Here is a 15,185-nt window from a genome sequence, read left to right on the forward strand (position 1 = left end):
GATGCAAATAGATAAGACAGAGAAATGAGTGCAAGTAACACGATGCTTCAATATACTTTAGTGTTCATTCCATCTGTGATCAAATACTACATGTATGTCATAAAGTATAATATGTATGTTTGTATGAATTCGTTACACAGTACAGTACAATGCCAAGTGGTAAAACATATCAGCTGAAGTCTTTAGACAGCCAGATGGAGTCTCAGAGCAGTTACTGTCCATGTGGAGTGTGCATGTCCAATCATGATACATACTCTATTTTCTCTTTAGTTTACATAAATTCCAAGCTCACTCTGGAAGAATATGCAATTATTTCTAGATATTTTCTTCTGTAAATGGATTTGCCTTCACATAAATTTCAAGGAACGTGGAATAATACAAAGGGCTCTTTAGAAACCCCAGTAATACTGATAACAATTAATCACTTATTTGCCTTTTCTCGTTTCTATAATGATATTTTATATCCTAAGTGTAAAATGAAGTCAGACATAAAAAGGACCATGTTAGGTCCTATTATCTCCTCAATGACATAAAAAGAATTTCCATTTTAATTCCTTTCTACCTGTTGTAACAGGGAACGTGGCCTGTTCTTCTGTTATGACATTAACACTTGTTACTGTACTTTCAAGTAGTTTGGAAACACTTTGAACACATCTTTTATGTTCTTAAGCTTTTGTAATCAGTGTCATGATTGTCATCTAACTTTACCAGTTCACATTAATTTAAAATATTACCATAATAAAAACCTTGAGATGTTTTGTCATTGCTGTGAAAAGCCTTCAGCCTTCTTTAACCAAAAGATTACTGAAGCAAAACCTTAAGAGTGTCATTAATTTAACAATTAGACAATAGACAATATCTTTATTTGCATAATCTTGGAGATCAACATGGCGTCACAACTGTTACAGAGAAATGAGTGAAGTATGAGAAAGTAGTATAGTATCGTCCGTGGGCTGTGGAACAAAGTCAGGTATAGTCTGGGAAGTCCTTCCATCTTAAATATTTTTCTATAGAGTAGAAAGGTCTTTTCAGCAGCCATTCCTTTAGATGCCGCTTCAGCTGTTGGGGGGTAATGGTTCTTCATGTCACCTGGCAATAGGTTGAAGAACTTGGCTCCGGTGTAAATGAGTTTCTTGCTGTAGAGTGTCAAGTGGTGGGGTGGCAGGACAAAGTCTGTAGAGCTCCTTGTTCCGTACTTGTGGACATCTTGATTTCTGAGTTGCGAAGTTGAGATTGTGTGGAGGATGACTTCTTGTATGTAGATTGCCACAACGGTAAGAAATTTTAGCTCAACAAAGGCTGTTCTGCAGCTGTCCCGGTAGCCAAGTCCTGTTAGGTGTCTGACCGCTTTTTTTTGTCGGATGAGGACCTTTTCTAGGTTAGAAGAGACAGTTCCCCCCCATGTAGCTATGCCATATCTCAGATAAGATTCCAGCAGAGCAAAGTAAGCAGTTCTTGCTATTTCTGAGTTGCTTACTTGACTTAGTCTGCGAATAACATATATCCCAGAGCTCAATTTCTTACACAATTGTGGGGTTTCCAATTTAGTTTGGAATCGACTAAGATACCAAGGTGTTTAGTTTTTTTCCTGGATTCCAGGCCAGGCAGTGCCATAATGTTTGCTTCCTTGCTCTTAGTAGTGAAGCCCAACTGTACCGTTTTAGATTTGTTCAGGACCAGTTGGTTGGAAGAACAGTACTCGTTGGTCGCAGTGCAAGCCTCTTCAGTGCTAGATAAGAGTTGTTCCTTGTTTTTCGTGCAGGAGTTACGACAGTGTCGTCCGTGAACATAATTATAGTATTACTCAATACAATTGTGTCAGCACTCTCTGAATCTGAAATGTTAGGTGATATTATTATCTCCAGCTTCCTAATACAATGTTTAGAAGAATTATCAGCAGTAAATTTCAGGTTTCAAATACCTGCACATTTCAAGTTTATTTATTTGAAAATTTTTAAATTACTCAAGCAGTTGTTCATCAAGTTTTTGGTTTAAATTTCATTATAGACTAAGAGTAATTTCAACTTTAGTGATAAATTTGCAATTATATTATTGGGCTATCTTTTTTGGGTTATTTGACTAAAAATAAATAAAATTGTTAAATTGCAGTCAACTAAACCTGCCCGACCCCCTGCCAAGACCAATGTTGTGACGACCAATAGAGTGAAGGATTCCATCACCAGGCCATCGCCCTCCGCTTCCCAAACCACTGCACAACGCAAGTCCATTGAACTTCCACCCAAGCCTGGTCAGTACAGAACATTATAGAAAACCTTCAATATCTTTTTGTTAGTTACTTAAAAGTTGGAAAATAAGTGAAGTGACAAATGTGATTCAAACTAAACAAATCAGATACCTCCATGTGATATTTCTTACTGTTTGTACAAGAGCTTGTTAGTAAATACCAATAATTATGTATTATTATGCAAGTGATTTATTGAATTTAAAAGTAATTCACCTGTAGAAACACTTGATAATATATTCCTATTTATTAGTGGGTACATAACTTCTCTACTGTGTAATAGTGTTAAACTTTCGATTTAGTAATGTACAATAACAAATATACCTGAAATAGAGTAGGAATACTCAAACATAGAAACAAACAAGAATGTAAAAATTGATGCATTGATAACTAGTAAAACAGCTTATCAACCAAACGCCTCCATCAAAAATTATTTTCAAATAAAATCTAAAGCTGGGCAAGTCAATTTAGGTAGTGGTAAAAAGAGGACTAGAAATGACAGTTTTTAATAATATTGCTTGATGTTTTATCAACATATTTGTGATGGCCAAAATTATCCTACTTTTTCAAATAATGGTGTCATTTCAACTTCAATTCAATTTCAATCTCAAATGAAAAATGTCCATACATTTTTTCAGTAAACATGGAGTAAAAATGGAGTGATTAATTATGTCCGTGAACATAATTTCAATGTCTAAAATACAGCCAGATAGTATTCAGATATTATTAGAAAACAACTGTTGTGTACCCACCGGTGAGTCACTCCGACAGTAAAAGAGTCCATGACTTGCCATCACGGATATCAGTCAGTGGTGAGTCATAGCATCATATACATATAATTTTTCTATAACTTCCTATGTTCCATATACGATACTCAAAATGTGAATTATTTTTCCATTAATTGAGCCACTGATTAACCCAGACTACAGCTTACCATCCTCAGATAATTAGGAGTCGACCACAGTGAATTGTCACATTGGTTTCTCAATATTCATGTCATGTTCAGGACTTACAACAAAAGAGGTTTTTAATTAGCCTATAAAGCAGCTCTTGAGAACCTGCGGTCACGTGCAAGGTGTACTTGTTAGAACTCCACACGCTCACCTCTCATAGATAAAACTTAGATTCATTCATAATCAATAAACCAAAGAATTCTTAAGAACCAGGAATGTAACTTGTTTATTTTACATTTGCATGTAGATATTTTATGCCTAATGACATTACCTATAATTTTGATAACTTATTTCACATTAACTATTATGTTTAATAATAATTGTAATATGTTTCAAAAGTTAATACATTCTCATTCTATTTTAAGATTATTTCTTTCAATATTTACTTCAGTCTACATAAATTAAAACTGCCTAGTGTATTTAATTAGCTTACCAAAAATGTTATTTTTTAAGTATACATGCAACTCTCTCAAGATTTTTTAAACCCTTCAACGTGGCTATATTTGTGATTTTTCCGCCTACCACCAATGTAACAGTCCATCATGTAACTATCTGGTCACAGCCAGCTTGCTTTCTAAAATATAGCATAACATAGCCAAATTTCCAAACTAATACAAGCACTTTCATACTGTAAATTTTCCACATTATACAAAATAATAAAATACTTTTCACTTCTGTTGGGCAATAGGCCTACAATATACTCAATTCACCTCACTACTGTTGGGCATTAGGCCTACAATATACTCAATTCACTTCGCTACTGTTGGGCACTAGGCCTACAACATACTCAATTCACTACATTTTTGGCATACTTTTGCAGTTGTTATACATTTAAATAATACTTGGACTAATAAAGTGTACTTTTAAAACTGATTAAAACATTGATATTTTAACTTATAAAATGTAACTAAATATTGTGAAGCGTAATATAGACATTACATCAGTAATAAGCAAATATAGACAACATGTTCTGGATAGTTAGAATAATTAGCTGATTTAATTCTTTCTGAGATTTAGTATAAATAACTTATGGAATAAATGTTCTGTATCGATTGAGATCAATTATTTTAATTAGACCCAACTGATAAGCGTAGGTAGGTACTGAAACATGACTCTCTGAACACCGTAATCTGTTATCTGTTATGATTGTTTCGTGAAACCACGTTGAAGGGTCAATGACAAAATGTAAATAAAAGTATTAAGGAGTGGCAATACAGAGATTTAAATTAAATAACACAAATATTTTTTCAAGCTCATTCGCCTATGGAAAATAATCAATTTCTAAATTAATAACATCAACACCCTAAAATTTCACCAGTTGTTTTTTACTTGTTTTTTGTGTGTAGGCATCTACTCCCACACAATTTTGATGCGTTTCCCTCTTAAAACTGAGGTCATTAAAAAAAAGTTGAGTGATCAACCCAACTCCTCAAGTGAGTAAATATTCGTTGCATTTGCTATGTGTTGTATGCTTTGCTGCTAAACTACTAAATATTCAGGTACTCCAGTGTTAAAGCTTTGAGAGTAAAATTGTGGATGAAGACAATGTAACTTAGTAATGTTTCCTACGTAATCGCTGGAGAGGTTTATAAAAGATAACATTTTGACCGAGTTAAGTGCATTTTATAAGAAAATTACTGTGAACCTGATTACATCATAACTGTACAATAATAATATTACCTTAACAATATTAAAGATTTGTTATAACCATTATTGATTGGAATTTATAATTTGAACCGGTAAATTTATTTTCCAAAATAACAGCTTGAGGTTATGGAATAAGCTTTGTAGCCTAAAACATTAGAACATTTTAAAATATATGTAAGTTTATTTGGCATTTAGCTAAAATATACTGCAATATAGGAAAGAATAAACTAAAAAGGTATTACAATTATTTTAATAATATTCTTGAAATGTAAAAAAGTATAAAAATTAAGTTATGCCTTATATAATTAACTTCATTATTATTTGTTGTAATTTAATTGGATAAAATCTACTAGTAAGTGCCCAATAGAAAAAAATAATATACTTTTATAGGAAAAGCCAATTGTGTGTTATTTAGTATACATTTGTAGGGTAAAAAACTTTTTTTTCAGTTAGTATCACAAGATTGCCTCTGCCCCCAAAATACCTATTAATCAATCAATCAATCAATTCTTTATTGTCATTAAACAACATACAACATTGTAATAGACATTGTCAAATAGGAACATAAAATATACTCTATGCTAAAAATTTAAATATAAATATAAAGGCCTACAACATAAAACATATAAAATATTAGACTAGAATGGTAGGCTATGTACAATTGTTAAAACTTAAGGTCACTCATGTCAGCAGTGTCCCAGTCCTCAACACAATAAAAGGCTTTAATTTTTAACCAATTTTGTAAAACTTTTTTAAAATTATGTACAGTAACATTCCTAGCAGCTAATGGTAACTTATTAAACAGTTTGACTCCAATGTAACCATAACTGTGTTGTGTTTTACTTAGTCTAACATATTTACAATCAATTAGGCCCTTATTTCTAGTGTTATGCTCATGGCAACTACCTCTTAGGTTATATTCATCCAAATGTTCTTTAACATAGATCAGACATTGGAGAATATACATTGAGGGAACAGTAAGTATACCTAGCTCTGTAAAATGTGATCTACAGCTATCCAGAAAGCCAATACCTGAAACACATCTGATTGCTCGCTTTTGCCATTTAAAAACCTCCTTTGCACCAGGGGCGTTTTCCCACAGGATTAGGCCATACAATATGTGCGAGTGGAAAAAGGCATAGTATGCATTTATGACTAAACTGTCATTTGTGTACTGTTTTAGCTTACTTAGTAGGAACACTACTCTAGATAAGCGAGTACACAAGTTACTTGTGTGATGATGCCAGCCCAATTTACAGTCTAATGTAATTCCTAACAATTTCACAGTCTTATCATCTAAGTTACATAAACTAAATACAATTTCCTCTGTTTTACTACTATTTACAGACAATTGATTGGCACAGAACCATAGGTTAGATCTCTCAACCATATAGTTTTTAACAATACAGATAGTTTCAGAATTAGCGCTTGAAGTTAACAGTGTCGTGTCATCTGCATATAAAATACATTTATCAGGGATAAAAGCAGGTAGATCATTGACAAATATCACAAACAGAAAAGGGCCTAGGACAGAGCCCTGAGGTACCCCACTTAAAACATCAGATTTTTCTTCAGAAATTTTTACAAATTGATATCTATCAGTCAGATATGTCTCCATTAACAATAATTCTTTTCCCTTAATGTTATAAGATTGTAGTTTTTTAATAAGAACATTATGAGGAACAACATCAAAAGCTTTACTTAGGTCTAATAGCACAGCAGATGTTTCTTTTTTGGCCTCAAAACCACTCATTACATGTGATACAACATCTTCCACAGCCTTAATAGTAGAAAGGTTTTTCCTAAACCCATATTGAGATGGGGATAACATTTTGTTGGCTTCAAAATAACACTCTAGTTGACTTTTTATTGCACTTTCAATCACCTTAGATATTACAGGAATGAGCGAAATAGGTTGATAGCTATTAGCATCCTGCCTATCACCTTTCTTATAAACTGGTACTGTAACTGTTATTTTTAAACACTTAGGGTAGGTACCTTCATGTAGAACCCAATTAATCAGGAAAGTTAGAGGATCTACTATGCTAGAAACAATCTTTTTTAGAACAAAATTAGACATACCATAGACATCCTGAGCTTTAGAATTACTTAAACTATTTACAATTTTATTTACATGATCTACAGTAACTTCTTTCCATTTAAAAACAACCATTTGGAGGAGGTGCATTCCATGTTGACAATAATATATCAATAGGATCAGAGACATTATCATGACTTGTAGTACTGTTAACATTAGGCATACTTCCTACATTTATAAAATGAGTATTCAAAGCATTGACAGAAATAGGTATAGGCCTATCATACTTATTTGTTGAATTAGACAGCCTTCCACACTCAGAGTTAATGATATGCCAAGCTGCTTTACATTTATTTGTAGCATTCATAATATAGTTTTCATTTGCCTGTTTTTTTTTTTTTGCTATCTTAACTTGAGACCTGTAAATTTGCTTTAACCTCAAGTAACTGATTTTGTAGTTAGGATTAACAAGGGACTTATTGTAATACATTAACATTATTGATCTAATATTTTTCAACTCAACAGTATACCATTTCTTATCTACACTATGAGACATTACTCCAGTTACCGGTACATCATTAGGCTGCGTAGGCTTAGTTTTAATTGGACAGCAAATATCAAAATAGTATTTTAAAGTTTCCATGAAACAATCAAATGCATCTTCAACCAAATTGTAAGGCAATAGCAAATCTAACCAATTAATATTATTGAACATGACCTTAAAACTATTTACAGTGGAATCATTCAGTAGCCTAAAAGATTTATTCTTACTATTCAGTCCCTTTGCACTGTCAGTACCAGTACCACCATGATGCCTAGTATTAGGCTTAATACTTAATATTAATCCCAAATGATCTGATAGATGAGGCTGTGTTACCTTACAGTCTACATCTTCATAGTGAAAATTAGTAATTATATTGTCCAAACAAGAGTTATGTCTGGTAGGCTCAAAATTTAAACAAAAAAAGTCATAAGACCTTAGCCTATCTAAGAAACCTAATTTTGGACACACCTTAAGAATTTTAATATAAATCCCTCTCAAATTACACATCAGTGTAAAGGTCTTTATGAAAGAAAATGGACAGTGTAGCTTAGAAATTTCTATCTCAAGCCAGTACAAAATGGTGGCTAATTCAAATTTAACATATTTTTTACTGGAAAAGGAATTAGTGTCAATATTTATTGTTAACGGTGAGCAAAACGCACAAAATAACATTCCTAGCAAGATTTAACATGCCTCGACAAACTAGGGTCTCCAGGCTTTATCAGCTATTGTTTGACTCTAGAGAACATGTATTAACAATAATTGTATCCAGATGTCTACAAATTATTCTATCAAACGTCACCATTTAATTTGTCAGGTTAAAGTAAGTAAAAAATGTTGTACACAGCATTTTTCTATTTTGCTTAGTTTACCTTCTGTCTGTCTATGTTTGTATTAACAACATTATATCTTTACATTGAATACAGGTATAAAGTTCAAATTTTGCAAAATTTTTAGTCTGATTAAGATCTTTTAAAAAAAAGTTTTATGAAAATATCATATTAGGTTTCAAGATGGGGAAAATTCAAATTTAGTCTCTTGCGAATATGAAACTATGTACAAAGGATGACTTCAATAAATAATTAAATATAAATCCTATTTTTATTTTTGAAATGTGAAATTGTCCTCTTATTAAGATTTTTTGTTTACATTGGTGTTTAGAATTATATTACATACATATATTTTCCAAGTACTGTTAAATGTATAGTATAATAATTTATGTTATGTTTGCATAAATTGGAAAAAAATACATAAATGTGAGATTTTGTAATACAACATTTTGCACAGTTTATTTATGAATATTTTTGGCTCAAACTTGTAGCATGCTATTTGTACATAATATTGTATATATACATAAAGAATGGACATCAACAACAATATTGAGTGCATGTTTTGTGTTTTAAAATATCATTTTATTGACAAAAATACTTTAACAAACATTTTTTTAAAAAGTAAATTTTACTTTTATGTAGTGTATGTCATGTAAAAAGAACGTATCTTGATTTTAAAATTATAAAAATCTTGACACTGCTGCATATTTAGGAAGATGTGAGTTTTTTTTTTTAAAACAAATTAAATTTACTTTTAAACTAGATGGGATTCTTGAGTACCATAGTACATTAGTGCTGGGACTTGCCAACAAGTCTTGGGATTCTTTGAAAATTGAATCTGGAAAAATGCATAGAATCTAAAGGGTCAATAACATTTACATTTAATTTTAATACTGGATGCTAGGCAAACCTTTTTACTCCATGGCATGTTATTTTCAAATAAAATATTATTCTCTTAAAATTGTATTTTTACTTACATTGCTACATTTTAGTATTGTGTTATTTTTATAAAATGAAGTGATCCCTACATCTAGCTTTCTTTTTAGTATTTTTAGTTAGTTTATTGTTAAGATTCTAATATATTTACTAGTCGTGTAATTTATGTACTTCGTGTATGGACTGCATAATGTTATAATGTTATTAAGAGGTAATGTTTCAGTAATTAAATATTTCAAAATTCAAATATTCAGATATGGTGTTTATACATATATCTATGTATTATCTTTTTTATCTAATAATTATCATACTCTGTTTTCAGGTCTACAAGGTTTTTGTTATGATTTATCCAAGTTTTATCTAAATGTTAAAAAATATTAAAATATGGCCTAATTACTTTGTGAAAAGTATAATGAAGTAAAAATCCAAGTATGAAAAACTGTGTTCTTTCTGTGACAGATGAGAAGACCAGCCCGCCCAGCTTGAGCAAGAAACCAGTGCTACCACCACCACCACTTAAGAAGCCCCAGCGCAGTGCTAGTGGACCTGCCATCAACAAGACGTTAACCGTAACGCAACCTGAGATTAAGGGCAATGTAACCACACCAACAAAACCCCCTGAGAGTCCGACTAACACAGGTAATTTCATTATATTTCTGACATGTCATCAATTGCTCATTGTTTTGAAGATTTACTATGGTACTTGACACAAATTAGAATCACACAGATAGGTATACATTAAATCCTACCAATTTTCAGCACTGTCATTTAGTGACACATTGTTGGATATTGTGTCAGATTATACATATAGTACAAACAAAAATATTTATTTTTACAATTTATTATCTTTTAACTGTATTTTTTTAAACTTATTTTTATGTATTAGTGTACAATATAATATTGATATTTGCCTATCTAAGATATGTCATGAAAACAGTAATGAAATTGTAAAAAAATAGCCATTGTTTTCTGTATTTATTGAATTGTATAGATCTGATTTCTGATTATAACAGAAAAACAAAAGTGAATTACATTAATAACCATGCGTAAATTAATGTATACACACCATGCTTCCATCGCAGTAAATGTGTTAAACTACAATACATCTCTAACTACAGTATACATTATTAGCACCTTCACTGTGACTTTAGTCATGTACCGACTTTAGGACAGCCGGAATAGTAGTAAGCTGCGTCCACCGCACTGCAGTTGATGTGTTGAATATACTTCAGACATTTGTTGTTATTCAAACAATAAACTGGTGAATATACTATTGTTAAACTAAACAAAAGAGTAATAGGCTAAAAGTAATATTAGAAATAAGAAAATAAAAACGAACAAATAAATACCAAATATGTTTGCTGATCTCTTAGTCAACATGCATTGCATTTAGAACAGGATACAAGTGTAGACTGTTTATAAGTTTGATCACAACCACAATTCAGCAGATACACTGACAAAATACCTGATGGTGTAGCTGAGAGGAGATAAGTTGATGGACTCTGTAATCTTATTTTTACTCTTGCTTCTTGTAGTTATATTATTTTAGGAAACCTAATAAAATTACAATAATTGGAGACCTCATCCAATAATATCAATCAAACAAAAGGTCTTTGGGTGGACAGCAAGAGATAAGAGTAAAAGACCTTATGTCCACTCACTTCCATCTCTCACCAATATTAATGTGTATTTGAACTGTTTACAAGGCTTCTGTATTGTTAATTGAACTTCTGGTCTCCATTTGATTCACATTATCTGAGTACTCCTTCTTTGTTTGAAGTTTGTTTTTGACGATGGAAGATTGTGAAGGAAACAGGATTTTTCTCGACATTTGCCATTGTTCAGTGATACAAAAAAATCAGTAACACTACGTTTCGAGATCTGCTATCTGATCTCTTCTTCATCTAACATGAACCAATAATAAAAAGGTCCCACTCCTGTTCCCTTTTTTTTACGGTCCAGTACTTTTTACGTAATTTAGTAACACACACATAAACACGCAGATGGACATCATTAGAATTTTTTTTAATAGTAAAAATTTTACAAACTAAAGACTTTTTCAAATAATGTCTCATTAATAAAACTACATTTCTATTGCACATTATAGTTTCTTGTAGAGCTAAAGTAAGTGTGGACCGACAGGAACAGCCAAGATTCCACTGACACCTCTGACGTTCTCACTAAGACAGAGCTCCGTGGACTCAGTTCGGACGATGGCAGACTCCACAGACGGTGGAACTACCAGTCGGATGTCAAGCTCTCTCATCCTGGAGGCTGACAGGGATATGGACCTTGATTGTGTGGGGCGAACCGCAATGCTGACCCACCCCACGGCCTCTCGAGTGCGAGCTCCCCGCCGTCGCCCTCCCTCCGGGGTACCACTCAAAGAGGTAAGCCTTTGATATTGTGTTTATTCAATATTAGATTAATTAAGTGATATTACCATAAAATTTAAATTACTTAAGTTGACTAGTAGATATTGTTCAATTTTCATTATCATTTACTAACATCTTCAACAAAAAAAAGAGTATTAACCATTTGAACCCCAGACCAAAATATTGATGGTGGTAAAAACGTACCAAAACCATTTGACCTAAGAACTACAGAGAATCCCTGGAGCAGAAACAGCTGTACTGCATACTGTTCATAAAAAATTAATATTTTTGCTATTTTTTATGCTATTGTTTTGTATTACACACCAAAATGTCCAGAATGAAATTGTATACACAGAAAAATTTTAGTCTGAAGTATAAAAAATTGTTTAACAACATTAAAATAACTTTAAAGTATATGTATATAGATTTTTAGGTAAAAAAAATAGATTTTAAGATTTTTTAATTCAAAAATAAGAAAAATTTTTACCATGAGTACCCACATTTTATTTTTCTAAATCTAGTTTTATGTATGTACAAAAACAATTATATTAATATCTCTAAAGATAAAGATTTTGCAACCGCGATCTCACTGAGGCTGGTTGGTCATTGTCCGGAGTAGGCCTAGCGGCGGCGTTACTGCGAGAAGTAGATAGCTGGCTAAATGGCATTTCTTCGTCATCTGAGTCCGAGATAGTTGGCCTATAGGTAGGATCAACATCAGTGTCATCACTGAAAATTGATGAGACGTCAGATCAATCGTCATCTGATAGGTCAACATCCAGTTGTCTGTCCAATTCACTCGGGTTATTTACAATGATGTTTGTCACTCATTGTTCACAGAACTGATTATTACTGTAAGATTAAAACTAAAGCAAAAGTGACTATAAACAGTCCTCAATTACAACATTTAACTTAATTCACACGCACAAAGACAATATACGTAACATTAGACCGCTTTGTAAACAAATACAGTTGTGGAGTAATATATTTTTTTGAGCATAGATGTTATTTTAAATACACTATATTACTAACAAAAAATTAGTATTTTACTAAAATACTCATAAATATGTATTAATACTCATGAAATAAGTATTTTACGATTTCAAATAAATATGTATTAAACACATATACCATGGCGACGATATTACGTCGCCTGGGGATTCTCGCGTCTTCATTGGCGACGATACATCGTCACCGCGGGGATCTTCGCATATTTTCTCGGTGACGATGTATCGTCGCCTGGGGTTCAAAGGGTTAAGTATTAGGTCTCAGACAACTATCACACAAAAACACGCCATGGTCTTCCAAGCGGCGGTCTTCCTCATATAAATTAAGCCAAAAGGAGCAGAATACTTAATTCATGCCCTTGTCAAAATAGACTCAGAAAGCCTTTCGTTAGGACCAGAGCCGGCCTGTGGAATATCCTTCTCTTACAGTAAAGTTCTAGTAAATGTCTAGGAAAAGGGGACTTGTTACATAAAACCATATAACTATCATTTTTTTCTTTTACGTGTTTTTTTTTATGAGAAAAACACAAAAAGTTATGAGTTGTTCACGAAATATTCTCCATCTTCCAAGAACCATTAGAAAGAATTCAGAGATTGATTCGTAATCTTAGTAGTTAAATAAAAAATTTAAGTCACTTTTATTGATTAACTGTCAACCACTTAAGATAATTTCAAGCTCTTTGTTGGTTAGGTTCAAGTGGTATAATGTTGTCTGCAGAGTGAGATTATCACATGTTTTATCTTTCATTGCAAACTAAAACTGTGAGAGTTCAGGTGCTTTTTGATAACTTATTTTATTTCATTTCAAAATGGGTAGTTGGGAGTGTGTTAAAGTGAAAATGCTTAAAAGAGCATACAAAACCTCTTTACCGGTAAGTAAAATATCATAGTGTCGGGTATTAAGTTATATTCACTTAAAAGTAAAAATGTTTCAGTAGTAAAACTCATTTCTTTAACATTCTATTTTTTCTAACCAATTTTATCCACTTTATTTCTTTGTTTTGTTGTTCATGGTTCGCCTCTTTTATTGCTATACTGTAGTCAAACATGCAAACTGACTATGTAGATGTTGACCTATCCTTTGTATGTCCAGGCAGCGGAGCAGTCAGCTGGTCTGGTCAACGGCAATGCCGAGCCTCACTTCAGTCTGTTAGACGACAAAGCCAACAAGGCACCCTGGGTGGAGGAGTTAAAGATGAACCAGGCTAAGAAAATCTCTGCACAAGGTACTTATGCTTTATCTTTCTTTAAAATAATTATTATGGTTATACAAAAAAACAAGCTTGATTTTTCTCATGCACAAAACCTATTAGATTTTACATAATAGCCATTTTAAAAATAATTCCATTTTATTTATATGCACAACATTAAGTTATGTAACCAATGTTCTACAGCAAACATTGTTTTATTTATTTCGGTTTTCCTAAAATTTCATAAATTTTATTTGAACAATAGTTGTACAAGTTTTAGCCTCACCAAGAGTAAATAAACTTATCGCTGAGGTCCTTTTATAATATATCACGTAACATTTAATGAGTTAATCTTCTTATATAATAAATTATATATTATTACTTCATCATATATATTTATAACTTACTGCGGGTGGTTTAGGGCAGGCACTACAAATACACTACTACTGAGTGTGGCAGTTTAAAAAATGAATCATCACTACTAGATATCTGAAATAATTCTTATTAACTAAATAACATTTCAAGAATGGAAATAATGCGTGCTAACATAATTAATTACATGATTATAAATCAGTTTCAGATTGTAAAAAATTCTATATTTATTAGGAAAACTGAACAACCAGACTGGTACTACAAGCGAGTATACAAGAACACCATCTTTATCTATCAAAATTGTTCTTATAGTGATATTTCAATCCTCATACTGCGACAGTAACCAATTCGTTAGCAGCAACAGATGGCAACCCTGTCTCTCAAGAAAACTGACATCGCTGTCAACAGGAAACCCAAAACTCCTTATCTTTGTACAAGGTACAATCGCCCTCAAAACTCGATTGCTGCTATGACCTCGTCACAAAATGTTGGGCCATGTTTTACGTTATATACACATATTATTTGTGCCTGTGCATCAATTGTGATGTGATTCCTAACCACGGCTTGACTTAATGCCGTTATAATATCCTTTAACATTGTATTATACACAAAATCATAGCAATAACAGATTTATTATAAATATTTAAAATGTATCAACAATACAAAAATACTTTTCAACAACCAGCCACATGACTCATAGCAATTCAACGATTAAAAACACACTAAAACGAAATAACAATGTGGTTGTGCACTAATGCATAGCATTAATAATTTAGCCACTAATTACCACTATTAAATCAACATATATTTTTGTATAGTCTGATAATAGGTATCAGCTATACAATATACCATTGCAACAACTATCAACACTGTACAACTCCTTACAAACTTTCTGCTGTAGCTTTAGGTATATAGAGGTTTTGTATTAGCTCTTCATAAATATCATCTCTACTTATATTCTCTTCTGTGTTTTTATACTTTCATACATGTTTTGTGTTATCCAAAACTTTCCTGGTGTTATTTTTATTTGTCTCAAATATTTCTTTATAAT

General features: G+C 32.1%; 1 protein-coding gene across 2 annotated transcripts in view; it reads left to right on the plus strand.

Annotated features, from left to right (window-relative positions):
• Window positions 1–15,185, plus strand: part of LOC124359429 (SH3 domain-containing kinase-binding protein 1-like) — a 59,708-nt gene that overhangs the window by 29,891 nt on the left and 14,632 nt on the right. The window contains exons 8-12 of one of the 2 annotated variants that reach the window (XM_046812165.1): window positions 2,110–2,248; window positions 4,542–4,628; window positions 9,650–9,829; window positions 11,333–11,580; window positions 13,666–13,798. In XM_046812165.1, the coding sequence (XP_046668121.1) occupies window positions 2,110–2,248; window positions 4,542–4,628; window positions 9,650–9,829; window positions 11,333–11,580; window positions 13,666–13,798 (787 nt within the window). The remainder of the gene's footprint in view (window positions 1–2,109; window positions 2,249–4,541; window positions 4,629–9,649; window positions 9,830–11,332; window positions 11,581–13,665; window positions 13,799–15,185) is intronic. The other variant, XM_046812166.1, reaches the window with a different exon arrangement.

The sequence above is a fragment of the Homalodisca vitripennis genome, chromosome 4 (assembly GCF_021130785.1).
Source record: "Homalodisca vitripennis isolate AUS2020 chromosome 4, UT_GWSS_2.1, whole genome shotgun sequence".
Taxonomy (NCBI): Eukaryota; Metazoa; Arthropoda; class Insecta; order Hemiptera; family Cicadellidae; genus Homalodisca; species Homalodisca vitripennis.